Here is a 16,294-nt window from a genome sequence, read left to right as displayed (position 1 = left end):
AGGCACACAGGGCAAGAAATTGAAGCTTCCAGCCAACAGCCAGAGAGAAACCAAGGCTTGCCAACAACTAGGTGAGCGAGCTTGGAAGCAGATCCATCAGCCCCAATCAAGCCTTCAGATGACTGCCACCCCAGCTGCCAGCTTGAAGGCCATCTTATGAGAGACCCTAAGACAAAACCACTCAGCTAACCTCCCCAGGCCCCAGAAACTCTAGGATAGTAATTGGTTTTGTTTTGTTTGGTTTGGCATTTTTCAAGTATGTATGATCCCCTCCTTCCTAAATATGGTCACATGGCACAGAAACCCATAGGCTTTAATATGCTTAAACAGCTCTACTTCTTTTTGTCTATCTGTTCAGTTGACAAGACAGCTTTTCATGAAGAGAAATAAGAGTGAGTTAGAAAAAGGATTTCCTTCCTTGGGATGGAAAAAAGCAAAGGGAAGAATCAAATACCTTCAGAATGCCCTAGATAGCAAATACAGGTTTATTTATTTATTTTTTATTTTTATATTTTTTATTTAATTTTATTTTTTATTTTTTTTGAGACGGAGTCTTGCTCTGTCACCTAGGCTGGGGTGCGGTGGTGCAATCTCACTCACTGCAACCTCTGCCTCCCGGGTTCAAGCAATTCTCCTGCCTCAGCCTCCTGAGTAGCTGGGACTACAGGTGCATGCCACCACGCCAGGCTAATTTTTTTGTTTTTTTTTTTTTTTTTGAGTAGAGATGGGGTTTCACTATGTTGGCCAGGCTGTCTTGAACTTCTGACCTCAGGTGATCCACCTGCCTCAGCCTCCCAAAGTAGTAGGATTACAGGCATGAGCCACTGCACCTGGCCACAAATACAAGTTAATTATAAAGCACTTTGAACACTGTTCCGTTGACTAAGTATAGTAAGAAGAAAATTTTAGGCAAGTTAAAGAAGTTCCAGCACTAAGCTTACTTGATAAAAAAAGATATAAAAGCAAGACAGAAAATAAGCCAATAGCCTAATATCATCTGTTGACAGAACAGATGCCCTCTTGGGGCGTATTCGTATACAGTTATACACCACGCAACAACGTTTCAGTCAATGACAAACTGGACTGCATATATGACAGTGGTCCCATAAGCTTACAATGCCATGTTTTTAGCGTACCCTTTCTATTTCTTTTTTTGAGACAGAGTCTCGCTCTATTACCTAGGCTGGAGTGCAGTGGTACAATCTTGGCTCTCTGTAATCTCTGCTTCCTGGGTTCAAATGATTCTCATGCCTCAGCCTCCCATGCAGCTTGGATTACACATGTGTGCCACCACACCTGGCTAATTTTTTTGTTTGTTTGTTTGTTTTAGTAGAGATAGGGTTTCACTATGTTGGCCAGGCTGGTCTCGAACTCCTGTCCTCAAGTGATCTGCCCGCCTTGGCCTCCCAAAGTGCTGAGATTACAGGCATGAGCCACCACGCCTGGCTGCTATACCCTTTCCTTTTAGATGTGTTTAGAGACACAAATACTTGCCATTGTGTTACAATTGCCTACAGTATTTAGTACAGTAATATGCTCTAGAGGTTTGTAACCTAGGAGAAATAGGCCATACCATATAGCCTAGGTGTGTAGTAGGCTATACCATCCAGGTTTCTGTAAATACATTCTATGATTTACCCTTGGTTCACTCAACCAATGAAATCACATAACAATGCATTTCTTAGACTGTATCCTCATTGTAAAGTGATGCATGACTATGGTTGGTTATTCTGGTACTGTGAACTGAACCATACAAAGAACACTTTTACAAATGAAGAACATTTTCACCTAGAATTGATGCCAACATTAATAACTTAAGTATTTCAGTGTCTCATGGCCAAAGTTCCATATTTTAGCTACCTTAGCAAGAAAAACCAAGAAAATCAATTTGCATCTAAAAGCGCCTTCATGGAGTTGGCCTGGTTTTGTGGCAGGCATCCCAGCTTGCTTAGAGAAGGAGAAGTTGAAGTCGGCCTCACAGAGGATTTTTGGTCCCAGCTGAATAACCTGCTGGCATGCACTGTGAGCAGAGTGGTAAGCAGATTACGGGTAAGCAGGTATTAATATTCTGATTAAACATTTTCAAACCTCATACCGCTATTTTAAAAAATAATTGCACTACTCTTGAGAGCACTCTTATAGTTCCCATTCTGAAACCACTTTTAGCCTTCTATATATTCACGATCTTAAAGTCTCTATCTACAGTTTATTTCCCAGGATTAAAACTTTTTCCGTTCACCACCTTAACTGCAATGTAAAATTCATGTCAATATGACTTTCTTGGACAGTCTTAATAGCTTTAAGTCTTTACATGACACTCTCTTCCTTCCCAGATCTCTTCTTGAAAAAGACAGAGCTGCAGTCATCTTTGGTCTCAGGTTCTATAAAAACCCAGCACAGCCTTGGCAGGCCTCCTGGAATGACTTCTTGTTTCCTGAGGACCCATTGATTTAACAAACTTAACAAACGTAAATAACAGAAGCTATGAAAGAGACATTTGCAGTAAGCATTCTGAAGTTATGAAGCAACAAAAGTTTACTAGACCACAAAAATTTCTCTAACACCATCGATCATGTAGAATATACAATTTAGCATAACAGGGAAAGTTATTAATTGTTATTAATTGAGGTCTACAGTGCATGTACAGGTTTTTAAACATCAACAGTCAAAACTGCTGGGTTACCACAATTTATTTCTGGGTCCAAACCAAAAAAGTCTGTTTACTTCTTGTGTGCACACTAAATGTGGCCACTGTGTTGGAGAGAAAATGTGGAATGAACATTGTATGCTTACAACATTGAGTGTTGGAATCATCCATAATCTCCACTTCTAATTTAGCTTGCTAGCGACCTTCTCTCAAGGTGCTATAGACTTTGGGCATCTTCCCCAGAATGCTTTCAGGCTGATGAGGGATGTGGGTACATGGGTTTAAGGGCAGAACATCTAGCAAACCACTTGCTTTACAGTTCAAGTAAGGAAAAAAGGGAGGAGTTCAAAGAAGGTTAAATCTCCCACTTCACCAGTGGTGTCCTTTCCTTCTGCCTAGGCATCAGCCCTTCTTCTCTAGAACCTTCTTCTGCCTCACGTGGTAGTCACTGCCCAGCTCAAGAGATAGTCCTGGAGAGGATAGAGGCAACAAGGTCCAGAGACTTGCCTCAGGGTCACCTCAGGGGCCCTTCCAATCATGCTTCCCCCAGTCCCGGAAGCATCTTCCAGCAGCTAACATGTTGGTGAATGGGGCCCTAAACCCTGCACTGCCCTGGAAATGTGCTGTGGAGTCTGGCCACTTTCCCCTATTGGGGCAGGCATGAGGCAGTGACTAAAGGGTCCTACAGCTCCCAGTGAAGGCTCTGAGATGGCTGGACCGCCCACTGCATCCTTGGCCCTACAGAAAGAGGGCTCCATGGAGCATGCACAGAAGCAGCAAGGGGCAATGTGACACTGGGAGAGGTACTAAGGAGAGGGCGGCCTTCTGATCCAAGCAAGGATTTTTAAGGACCTCCTGGCTCAAAACAATCACTTCCTCTCTTGCTCTGATTCGTGGGCAATGGAGTCCCAAAGGGAGGCCCTTCCTTGCAACCTCAAAGGGAGGAAAGCCTGCTTTCACAGCTGGCAGGGCCTGCGGACTGCCAGCCAGCTACCTGCACCAACTACCGTCCACCTGTCTCCCGTCACATCCTCCCCTCTACCCTCGAGCAGCTGGTCTGCGGCGCTTTGGACGTGCTCCTTGCCTTGCATTCACTCTCCCTCCCGCTCACTCAGTGGATGTGTCCCACGTGGAGAAGGCGAAGTTGGGAAGGGGCAGCCCTCGCGAAGGGCCACTTGGTCTGGGCACTTACTCACTGGGGTGGAATGGGATGGCGGCGGAGCAGGGGACAGTCTAGACGAAAAGGCCGCCCGGGGGCAGCCCCTCCAGGTAACCCGTCCCGCGGCCCGCCAGCATGGAGCACCAGGCCGGGCTGTCAGCGCGCGCGTCCGGCACGGAGCCCACACCTACCGGGAGGCGCGGCGGGAGGGCGCTCGGGGCCCGGCCCAGGGAGGGTGGGGCCCGCAGCCCGCTCGCCCGGGTCTTGGGCTCTGAAACTCATGCCCAGGAGCCCAGGGCAGAGGAGGGCGGCGGGCCCGGGCGGGCTACGCAGCCGGCGCCTCCCCCGCCCCCGTGTGTGCTGGCGTCTCCCGGGCACTGACCTGCCAGCCGCCTCTCCCGGACGTTCTTCCACAGCAGATCCCAGGCTCTGGCCGTGGAGTCCCGCAACTGCTCACTGATGGATCTCCTGAGCTGCGTTTGGCAAGGTTTCCGTTTGCTGGTCATTTTAGATCCGTCCTCATAACGACCGGCGGGCTCTCCACCGCCACTCCCGCGTGTCCCGCGACTCAGACTCCCGGCGACTGGAGAGGACGGACGCGGCACTCCCGCCGGGGTCCCGCGACCCAATGCGGGCGCGACATGGGTCGGTCCGGCGCTGGGAGGCTGCGCCACGCGCGAGGACCGGGATGCCTGGCCACCAGGAGCGCCGCGCTAGGTTAACCTCTGCGCTCGCCAACTCCTCTACTCCTTTCCCACTTTCCTTCTCCTCCCCTCCTCCCCTCCGCTGGGCGCTCCTCCACTCCCCTCCCTCCCCTACCCTCCCCCAGGCTGCCTCGCGCCCCACTCCTTCCAGGAGCGCGCTTCCCCTTCCCTCCCTCGCCCAACCTGACAGCCTGGTCCCCACGGCCCCCCACTCAAGGAGCTTCCAGCTTCTTTTCCAGTTTTACCCAGAAATCAGGGGCTGGACCATACTCCTCCTATTTCTTGATAGTTTCCTTTATTTTTCAGCTTCAGAAACTACCACCTTCACAACTACAACAACAACAAAAATTTATATATGCCACAGTGAGAGCATAACTCATCCCAGTTTCCCTGAATTCAAGTTACTTGAAGTCAGCTACTCGGTTTGGTTGACATTCTTTTGATGTTCAATATTGATGATCTGAACATTATGTTAATCCTTCCTGATTTCTTCAATGAAATAATTATCTGGCTGCAAACTACAATCAAATTAATACGGTTTGAAGTGTCAAAATATTATTTCCATTGCATAGCCGTTATGAGGAGGAAAATAACTTTAAAATATTCAGGTCAAACCATAAGGAACCTACCTAAAATAGATTTGCATACTTTGAGAAAGCATTACAATCTGTATGCAGTTAAAGAAGTAGGTATTATGAAGAAGTGAAATATGAAAATAGAAAAATTTTAAGGTACTTTAGCCAAAAACTTAAAGTAGGCTTGTAGTTAGAAATTAACTCTGATTCCTGAAGGAAAGAAGGAAATGTATTGGCTGTTTAAGAAATACATCATCACTGAAGTCCAAGCCCACTTCCTGGACTTCAGCTCATTCATAAGGAGAAGACAATACTGTCTCAGGCCTCAGGGTGTCCTGCAGTTCACAAAGTTTTGTTTCTGAAGTGCTTTGAGGTCTTCCAAGAAAGTAACTGTGACAACATGTAACTAATTAATGCCTTACATCTCAGGTTTGGGGAGGGGAACAAATTTTTCAAAAGGAATTTCTGAATTATTGAATCTGCAAAATTGCTTGAATCTCATTTCTTTTTAAATGTCTTTGTACCAAGCTGCCACATAAGAACCAAAATTTAATCAGATACTCATTTTAATTCCAGGTGCTCCACAGGAAGTTTGAAAATTAAAAGTATTCAGTCCTTCCTCTATTATACAAATTGCTACTGACTTAGGGAATGCAAACTAACCTCTACCTAAAGTATTCCCTCTACACTTCTGCTACACTTCTAGTAAATATTCCCTCCATCAGTTTATCTTGTTGGCAGAAAATGGGAATGACAGGGATGATGGTAAGAAATAGTCTTTATTGTCTTATTTTGTTACTTTAAATATTTAAAAATGTTAACTAGTGAAACATACCTCAGAATGAGCTAGAAAGTAATGAGATACTTTCTTTTTGTAGCATCCTGGTAAACCTTTGAAATAGTCAGTTATGAAGCAATAAGTCATGGATCAGAAATGGACTTGAAACTGTGACAGCCAGTTATATAGACTAATCCAGATTGCTTTCTGGACCCAAGCCAAATACCCTTTTGATTCCATCCTCTGCTTTGTATGCATGTAGAGGTAACAAAATGCTCTGCAAAGAACAAGACTCCTGTTATCTTAAAGTGGCTGCTATACAGTGTAACAACAAAATGTTTAACAGTTACATGCCCAGGAAAGCTGTGTATTTGACTTTTAGAAGGGACCCCTTGTTGAATCAAACAGAGGCAGTAGTTTTAACATTATATACACGGGAACAGAACATAACCATTCAAGCTATTTCAGTGATCATTTGGCTCTCAAGAGTGTGGGCCCCTACTACTTTCTATTCTAGCACATATTTTTATATTCAGATGCCATTGATTAGGAGTTTTCCTTAAATGACTAATTTGAAGACTAAATTCTGGAATTGCACATTTGTTTAGTTCTGGCTGTTGGATGGCCCATGAATTGAGGACTGTCCAAGAGAAGCCAGATGAAAGACGGAAATGATCTGCCTGGAACAGGTGCCGGCTGAGCAGTGTGTGCCACCCAGCATGGCCCAGCTCTCTGCCAGCCCCGGCTGCTGGTCCTGTTGGAAGAAACCACACAGCTGTGCAGATGGAGCCGCCACAAATGCCAAGCGTTCCAACCTCAACAGGAACCCTAGGGCTACTTGGAGTCATCTGTACAGCATCCGCTGTCATTCTCCCCAAGATCTGTTTCAAAGCTAAACCTTAGGTAGCATCCCCTGTGGGGCCTTCACCAGATGAAAATATCACCTATTTCAGAGAAAACAACTCAGGTAACCCCCTAGCCCTACCTCCCTTCTTGCTTACTCTCTTCCCTCCCATCGCAGTGGAAGAGGTTTGCTCTTCCAGCCTGAGACCATGTCCCTCACCTGTGTTGGGCTTTCTTTCCCTTCTTGTCCCGACAGGTACTTTGCTACATTGGTTCTTTCCTCTCCCTCACAGACCCTCAATCTCTGCCTCTCCATAGGCTCAACCCTCCAGTCTCACCCTGCTTTTAAACAAACCAAAACTAAAACAACAGCAGCCATCCTAAAGCCCACTGCCTCCAGCCTGTGTCCCTGGGAAGAGAAGTCTTTCCCTGTCAACACTGCAATCGGGGCTTCCTCCCTTCCTCAATGAACATGAGCTTGCCAAGGTCACCAATAATCATCTGGTTGCTAAATCTAACGACGTGTTCCAGTTATTGTTGTCCTTTCCAGGGTGCATGGACCATTGGACACTGCAGCCCATTTCCTTCCTCTGACACAGGCTTGTCTCGTGGCTGTCAGGCGACACCCTCCCCTGGGTTCCTCCTTTTCACAGACGGCCTCACATGGTCCTTCTAAAGGCCTGACGGGCTATAGATAGAAAGTATATGTGGTCAAGAGTGTGGCTAAAAGCAGCGTCCCGTTTGATTCTGCATATGTTTCTGCCTCTCAATAGTACCTCCCTAGACGATTGCATTGTGGATTAAATAAAATAATCCATTTGGCACATAGAAAGGACCTAACCTATGCTCCCAACAACAATACTATTATAATTATATTACTGTCCTAGCCCAAATCTATCCTGAGCCCTTTCAAGAAGCCTTCCCTGACACCCAACCAAAATCGCTCCTTCTCATGACATCCAGTTTAGTTTCCCTTATAGCACTTCCACTTCCAGGCATTGTGTTTGTTTGTTTGTGGTCGGTCTCCCAGGAGGACTGTGAGCTCCATAAGAGCTGAGACCCTGTCGGTCTTACTTGCTTGTGCACCCTCAGTGCCTAAAACAGCACCAGACAGTTATGATCAGTAAATACTTGTAGAGTAAATGAATGATTCTACTCTAGGGCCATGTATTATTTCCTTTCCTGATGGGTATCTCCAAAACTTTCCTTCCAAACCTGCTCTTTCATCTCTATTTCCCATGTGAGCCATCTGGTGCTACCACCCATCCAGTGACTGAGAGAGAAATCTAGAAGACATCTGAAACTCCTCCATACATCCTATGCTGCTTCAATCTTCCCCCACTTCTCTATCTCCTGAGTAACTGATCTAGTTCAGGTTTTCTCTTTCTCTTCCCTGAATTTCAGTATAAAAAGAGTCCCATTTGAAAGCTCTTGGTCGCACTGCACTCTATGTCTTTATACATTAGCTGTGCTTGAATGTCCTTACCCTAATTTTTTTCTTCTTCACTCATCCTTTGAGATTCAACTCAGATGTACTCAGATGTCACCTCCTCCTTAATCCTTCTACAAATCCCAGTGGCTGGATGGATTCCTCTTCCACTGTGTTTCTGCCGTGCTTTGGGGATACTGCCAGAGGAGCACTTATCAAAGAGCCCCAGTTCAGTGTCCTTACCTGTTCCTTCTCAGCTGTCCCTGCAGTCCTGAGTTCCTCCAGGTAGGACTAGTACAGAACTTTTATTTCTCAACCCCTTGTACCTTTTTCAGTGAACAGCACATAGTAGGAATAAGATCATTTACTGACCGAATGACTATTCCTATAGTTTTAAATGACTGGTTACCACTAGGATCTGCTCCTTAGGATAAATGTAAATTTTAAGGATGCTTATGGTGATATTGCTTCATTCTCATTAATTATCACTCTTATATAATATTTATTAATTTTAAATATAGAGGTAATATATACTGATAATTATAGTTTTTTAACACAAAAATTGTAATAGAAACATTAAAAATACCTGTAATATTACCAAAGAGAACTGATAACATTTGAAAATTTTCCTTTTTAGTTTTTTCCTTGCATATTAAAAAAACTTGGAAGAATTTTTATACCAATTTTTTTATTTTTTTCACTAAGCAGTAGATTTTGAGCATTTTTCCAATGTATTTTCCTTTAAAATATAGTTTTTAATGAATATATAAAATTCTGTGGGATAAACACACTATAATTTATTTTAAAGCTTTCATAATTTTGGACATTTTTCCCCAAATTTCTAAAATTACAAATAATCTTGTGATAAATAACTTTGACAAATGAAAAAATATATATATTTTTCTCCTTCTCTTACTGCTATGTAATAAGACCCATCACCATTGCCTCTCACAACCACAGGCAATAAGCAGGACTTGCCACCCACCACCTACACATCTGAATGCCAACAACTCTGCAATTCCATTACATTTTTATCCCTTCCACTTCCCTCCCATGTTCAACTCTGATTCTGTGCCATCACCCCCTATGGAAGAGTGGAGAAGCACATTCCACAGTCTGCTTGCTGCAGTATTTTTTTGTTGGAACCCTTTGCTTGAGAATAGAGCCCAATTTCCAACTGTACCAGGCCAGGAATCCTTCGCCAAGAACCCATAGTCATGGTGCATTATTTCGTGTTGCTTGCAGCTTTGCTCTGGGGAAATGCCTTCCCTGAGAAGACCCATTTTCCTTTGCTGCAGGGTAGAAGAGTGAAGAGCTCTCGCAACTCTTCTCCCTGCATGTTCCCTTCCCAGGAGAGACGGGATGTAGCAACTCTTCCTTTGGTGTATCCTTCAGGCTCCATTTCAGGGACATGTTGTTGGAGATTGTGAAATGCAATCTCATATTACTTATTTCCTCATTTTAAAAGTGCTGCTGAAAGTTCTGGAGAAGCTGACTTTTCAAGCTGGGTCCTTGTTTCACAGTCACCAATCTGTGCCTGCCCTGACTGGTCTATCTGTGTGTCCCATTGCCATGCTCTGAATCTGCCAGTCTTTGAATGCTAACAATTTTGATTGCTTTTCGGGTTTTGTTCTGTTAATTAAAAAAGCATCAGGCTCCACACTTTCTTGGAAGCAAAATTTAGTGTTAGCTGTAAGCTCTGCATTGCCAATTAATAACTTTGGCTGTGTTTCATATTTTCCTGATGTAGACTGGTAAATGCTTTGAATCTTCAGGCTCAATGTCATATCATAGTCATCAACTTTACAAATATCACAATTCCTTTCTATATTTTCACGTACATTTTGGGGGACCATGATTACCATATGGGAGACCTGATGGCATTCACAGGCCATTGGATTGAAGATGTTTCCAGTGATTGAAATCATCTTGACATCACCTGTGCTATCCTTCAGACTGTCTGTTTTATAAAGGTTGAGTAAGTAATTTAGCTTACCACACAACCTTGCATTAGCATATTGATTTAGGTAATTTGTTATGACTGTCTTAGTATTCATAGAGTAGTTTGAGACCTCAAACATACACTGTGAAGCATTCTTCCATTGCTACTGAGCTTCTTAAGGTCAATGAACACATCATCTGAAGAGCAGTGAAAGCCAGTCCCCAGTTCCCATAGGCAGTACAGGGAAGTGGCTGATGGCACAGACAGAGGAGGTAGCCAACTAGGTTCATACCATGGCTCCGCACCTACTAGCCGTGTAATCTCCATAAGTTACCCATTTTCTGAGTTCCTCAGCCTCAGCATCTATAAAATGGGGATTATAATAATGCTTCCCTCAGAGGATTTTTGGCAAGGATCAAATGCAGTAATACATGCAAAGTATTTAGAATGATGCCTGGCATATAATGAGCATTCATTACATTTTAATTGCTATTGTTGTTGTTGTTACTATTTGCCTAAACCATTTCTGCAATTCTCATGAGATTCCAGTCCAGCCAAATTCTCAATAGCCTCATGCTAAACAGCAAGAAGTCACTAATGAGAACTATAAACTAGCACTGGATGTGGGAGGTACGAGAATAGGATCCACATCTTAGCTCTGGGAATGATAAGGTGTAGGAGAGATAGAAGCTATTTAATATCTTTAAACCTAGGCTTCCTTATCTGTCAAATGCAGCAAAGAACTCTTTGTTCTACCTACCCTGCTCATACTTAAACTATATGTGAGAGTGTTTTATAATTCAAAGTGTCATCAAAATGAAAGGTATTGTAAATAATAGGAAAGTTTAGGGAAAATCTGCATGTGGGGCAAGTACATTTCCTACTTGCATGCATAAAAAGACACTTACTCAACATAGATCTTTATTCCTAGAGTGACACAGGTTTCTCCTGGTGGCCCTAGTTGTGTTCCAACTGCTGACATAAATCAAGGCTGATTAAGTATGTTTACTGGTGTGGACACTTGGAAGGGGCTGGGACCCTTGTCACCTTCCATGGGGTAACCCTCCATTCCAATTATATTTATTCCACAAATATGTATTGAACAAAGCTTTGGCATCTCTAAAGACAGGCAGCATGTGTTCCACATTCTAGAGGAAAATCTTTTGGAGATATCTCAGTACTAACTCCCACTTTGTTAATTAATCTGTGTAGGTATGTCATTTTCTTTAGGAATTTCATCATTAATAAGACGTTGCTGTAGTTTAGCACTATCCAGGATAATGAGTCTTATAAGCATTATTTAATGTAACAAGCACATGAGTCCAGCAGCTACTCCTTAGAAAAACAAAACAAAACAGGCAGGGAAACAAATTCAGAAAAGTTATATGATTTGATCAAGATCATCAGCTAATAAGATGCAGAACCAAGACTCAAATGTTTACCATCCATCTTTAAATCCAGTCTTTGGGAGGCCGAAGTGGGTAGATCACTTGAGGTTAGGAGTTCAAGACCAGCCTGGCCAACATGGTGAAACCCCATCTCTACTAAAAATACAAAAATTAACCGAGTGTGATGGCATATACCTGTAATCCCAGCTACTCGGGAGGCTGAGGCAGGAGAATTGTTTGAACCCGGAAGGTGGAAGTTGCAGTAAGCTGAGATCATGCCATTGCATTCCAGCCTGGGCAACAGAGTAAGACTCCATCTCAAAAAAAAAAAAAAAAAAAATCCAGTCTCATCCTCTTCCCCCCACAGCTCCCTTGCCATTGCCATTCTTCCGAGGCCATAGTATAATTGCCAAAGTTGTCCCTTTAACTTGATAGGCTATTTCCCTGCTAGTTTGTAGAATTTTGGAGGTTGTCAGACAATATATTATGATCAGTATAGAAACGTCTTCTCCATCAGCAATGAGATTAAACCTATTTCATTCTTTAAAGTAATCTAGAGTTAACTTATATTTAAATCTATCATTAAGCCCTTGGAAAAAGTCTGGTTATCTAAAATGATTTCTAAGACTGAGCCCATTTTAAGGGAATGATTACTTCAAAATAACTAGTCTCTGATTCTTTCAGATAAACAAGGGGTTATGAGGACACAGACTGGGTTCTGCCAATGTCCTGCAACATTTCCTTGTTATCAGTAACAGAACTCTTGGGAGTTTAAACAAAGTGTCTTTCAATTTATGATGTTTTAAAAATGGGGGAGCCTCAAGATATAATTCCCTCTTTCTTCAACAAAAGTAGTTCAAAGGCAGTCGATATTTTTTTTTTTTTTTCTGAGACGGAGTCTCACTCTGTCGCCCAGGCTGTAGTGCAATGGCGCGATCTCGGCTCTGCAAACCCCGCCTCCCAGGTTCCAGCTATTCTCCTGCCTCAGCCTCCCAAGTAGCTGGGACTATAGGCGCCCGCCACCATGCCCGGCTAGTTTTTTGTATTTTTAGTAGAGACAGGGTTTCACCGTGTTAGCCAGGCTGGTCTCCATCTCCTGACCTCGTGATCCATGCACCTAGGCCTCCCAAAGTGCTGGGATTACAGGTGTGAGCCACTGCTCCCGGCCGGCAGTCGATTTTTTTAAACTTTAAGTGTCTTCCTGTTAGTGCCTTATGATAACATCGTTAATAAAGGAGAGTTATTAGTTTGAAGAGTATCTGGGGCAATGGAAATTACTTTTCTTATTTAATATACATTTTCCTTCTGTCTACACAAAAGGACATATAGTTGATCCTTGAACAATATAGGATTGAACTGCATGGGTCCACTTGTATGTGGATTTTTTTTTTTTTTTTTTTTAGACGGAGTCTTGCTCTGTCACCCAGGCTGGAGTGCAGTGGTGCGATCTCGGCTCACTGCAAGCTCCGCCTCCCGGGTTCACACCATTCTCCTGCCTCAGCCTCCCCAGCAGATGGGACTACAGGCACACACCACCACGCCCGGCTAATTTTTTTTTTTTTTTGTATTTTTAGTAGAGACGGGGTTTCACCGCGTTAGCCAGGATGATCTCGATCTCCTGACCTCGTGATCCACCTGCCTCTGCCTCACAAAGTCCTGGGATTACAGGCGTGAACCACCATGCTCGGCCTGGATTTTTTTTCAAAAACAGTTACACTGAGTGTGCCTGCCTCGCCTTCCACCTCCTCTACTTCTTCCTCTGCCCTCCGAGACAGCAAGACCAACCCTCTTTTCTTCTTCCTTCTCATCAGCTTACTCAACGTGAAGACAATGAGAATGAAGACCTTTGTGATGATCCACTTGCACTTAATGAACAGTGAATATATCTTCTCTAGCTTACTTTATTGAAAGAATATAATATATAATACATATAACATAACAAAACGTGTGTTAACCAATGGTTTATACTAATGATAAGGCTTCCAACAGTAGGCTATTCGTAGTTAAGTTTCTGGGGAGTCAAAAGTCATACTTGGATTTTTGACTGTAGTTTGGGGGAGTAGGAGGACCTGGTCCCCCTAACTCCTGCATTGTTCAGGGATGTATTAGTCCATTCTCACACTGCTATAAAGAACTACCCGAGACTGGCTAATTTATAAAGAAAAGAGGTTTAATTGACTCACAGTTCTGCAGGCTGTACAGGAAGCATGGCTGGGAGGCCTCAGGGAACTTACAATTATGGCAGGAGGCAAAGGAGAAGCAAGCACATGTTACCATGGTGGAGAGGAGAGAGAGAGCGAAGGGGGGATTGCTACATACTTTGAAACAACCAGATCTCATGAGAACTCACTCACTATCGTGAGGACAGCAAGGGGGAAATCCACCCCCATGATTCAAGCACCTCCTACCAGGTCCTCCCCAACACTGGGAGTTACAATTCAACATGAGATTTGTGTGGGGACACAGAGCAAAACTATATCAAAGGGCCAACTGCATTTACCTTCCATATGAGAAAATACTATATTTTCTATATCACTTCAGTAGTGGTCATTCATTGCTAATAATATATTTGCTGCAATTATTTTTATACATTATTTTGCAAGTACCATTTAAAATAAAAATGTCTGATATTACTTAGTGTGTTAGGCCATTTTTGTGTCACTATAAAGAAATACCTGAAGCTGGGTAATTTATAAAGAAAATAGATTTAATTGTCTCGTTGTTCTGCAGGCTGTACAAGTGTGGCACCAACATCTGCTTGGCTTCTGGTGAGGGCCTCAGGAAGCTTACAATCATGGTGGAAGGGGAAGGGGGCAGAAGGATCACATGGCAAGAGCAAGAGCAAGGGTGAGGGACAACCGGCTCTTGTGTGAACTGACTGAGAACTCACTCATCACCAAAGGGATGGTGCTAAACTATTCATGAGTGATCTGTCCTCATGATCCATTCACCTCCCACCAGGCTCCACCTCCAACACTGGGAATCACATTTCCACATAAGATTTGGAGGGGACAAACATCCAAACCATATCAATAAGGGAAAACTACAAGTTCAAATCCATCTTTGGAGTCCTGGGAAATCTTTTGGATTTAATTGATTTTATTGATAGCTCTATTTTATTTGTGTAACCCTGGGCCTCTGTTTTATCTCTCTTTGCATCCCCTGTTCCTGGAACATTGCTTGGCACATGGTGATCTCAACAACAACAACGACAACCACCACCACAACAAAGGTTTTGAATTTGATTTTCTTAACTTTTAGGTCTTAGCGTAGCTGTCCCCTCTTTGGAAGCCTTTCCTGACCATTTTAAGATCAAACTTCACTAAACTCTGACCAGAACATATGTCCACATAATATTTTGTGATTATTTTTTATTCCTTGCTTGACTTGCCCCTTCACTAGATTGTAAATTCCATAAGAGCAAGGACCTTGTCTTTCTTTCCAGACACTGATTCCCAGCACCTAGAGCAGTGTTTGATACACAGTAGATGCTCAACGAATCACACGTCATTTGCCAAGAAAGCTAGTGCCATCAGCGGAAATTATCAATCCTAGAAGAGTCTGTCCTGCATCACCTGAAGAGCTTAAATATTTCAACTCACACCTCCAGGACCTTTGTCTGCACTCCACTTCACCCTTCTACTCCCAGGGACACACGCTGGGCCAAGTCACTACCACTGTGCTTCCAGAATCTTGAACCTTTATCTTAGTTTCTATATGGACCTTGTATCCTTTTAGCATTCCTCATCTTGTCTCGTGATCTTTGCTGTTGCTTTTCCTTTACTTAATCAGTCCTCTTCCTTGACATCATGCCTTGGGTTAAGCTCCATGAACCAGACTTTCAAACACTTTCTCAGTACACACACGCATGTACACACAGAGCTATTTTATTTCTTAGTTATTCCATGCCTGTCTGGCAAAACCCCTCTATCTAGTCTTATATGCAGGCCACCACACACTGTCAATGAAGTTCCAGAACTGCACAGACTGATGACATGATGCCAATGGGGTGGGAATTATCAGCAAAATCTTTGCCATGTCTCTAGCAGGGTCTGGTTCCTGTTTTCCAGAAACAGTCACCGTGGTTAGCTTAAATCTTCATCACTGTCCTCAAGGCCCTGGTACACTTTCTTCCTCTTACTCTCAACACAAATACTTGTCAGATACTCACAGAAGAAATAGAGGAACTGGCAATTCCTTAAATGTACCACACTCTCTGCCTCAGTGCCTTTGCATGTGTTCTCCTGCCTGGAGCACACTGACTCTTCTTTTCTAAAGTTACACCTAAGCCCCACAAAGTAACAGTTTTATTCCTACATTGGATTATAACCCACCTGAGGGTAGGAAGTGGATTTTTAATGTCTGCATCCCTAGCAGTGAATGCAGTGCTCAGAACATAGTAAATGCTCAATATATATTTACTGAATGAATTAAGAATTGAAAACTGGGGCTGCAGAGTGGGCTAGAGAAGCTAGGTATGCCTATGTGTTACCCTTCCAAATGTTGAAATATTTAGCATTAATCCATTAAAAAGATAGAAAATGTACATACATATAACTATTAAGTCACAATTGATTAAATAGCCATGAATTACAGGAAATTTCACAATAGCCATGCATTATGGGTGAATGTGATGAACAATGTTTTGGAATATTTGATCGAGCTGATTAATTTAAAACATTACTTAAGGTTCCCCCCACCACCACATCTACAGTTTACACTTGATAAAACTAATGCTATCATAGATTAACCCCCTCCCTCAGCCAGGCACAGTGACTCAAGCCTGTAATCATAGCATTTTGGGAGACCAAGCCAGAAGGATTGCTTGA

At 43.2% G+C, this 16,294-nt stretch overlaps 1 protein-coding gene across 1 annotated transcript in view; it reads right to left on the bottom strand.

The window, feature by feature from the left end:
- Positions 1–4,559, bottom strand: part of STARD13 (StAR related lipid transfer domain containing 13) — a 247,468-nt gene extending 242,909 nt beyond the window's left edge. Inside the window, exon 1 of the mRNA XM_058437674.1 lies at positions 4,189–4,559. Within this exon, the coding sequence (XP_058293657.1) occupies positions 4,189–4,312 (124 nt within the window). The 5' untranslated portion in view covers positions 4,313–4,559. The remainder of the gene's footprint in view (positions 1–4,188) is intronic.
- Between the last annotated feature and the right edge of the window lie 11,735 nt (positions 4,560–16,294).

This window comes from Hylobates moloch, unplaced genomic scaffold, assembly GCF_009828535.3.
Source record: "Hylobates moloch isolate HMO894 unplaced genomic scaffold, HMol_V3 SCAFFOLD_4, whole genome shotgun sequence".
In the NCBI taxonomy this organism is placed as follows: domain Eukaryota; kingdom Metazoa; phylum Chordata; class Mammalia; order Primates; family Hylobatidae; genus Hylobates; species Hylobates moloch.
This window is presented reverse-complemented; position numbering and strand designations above follow the sequence as displayed.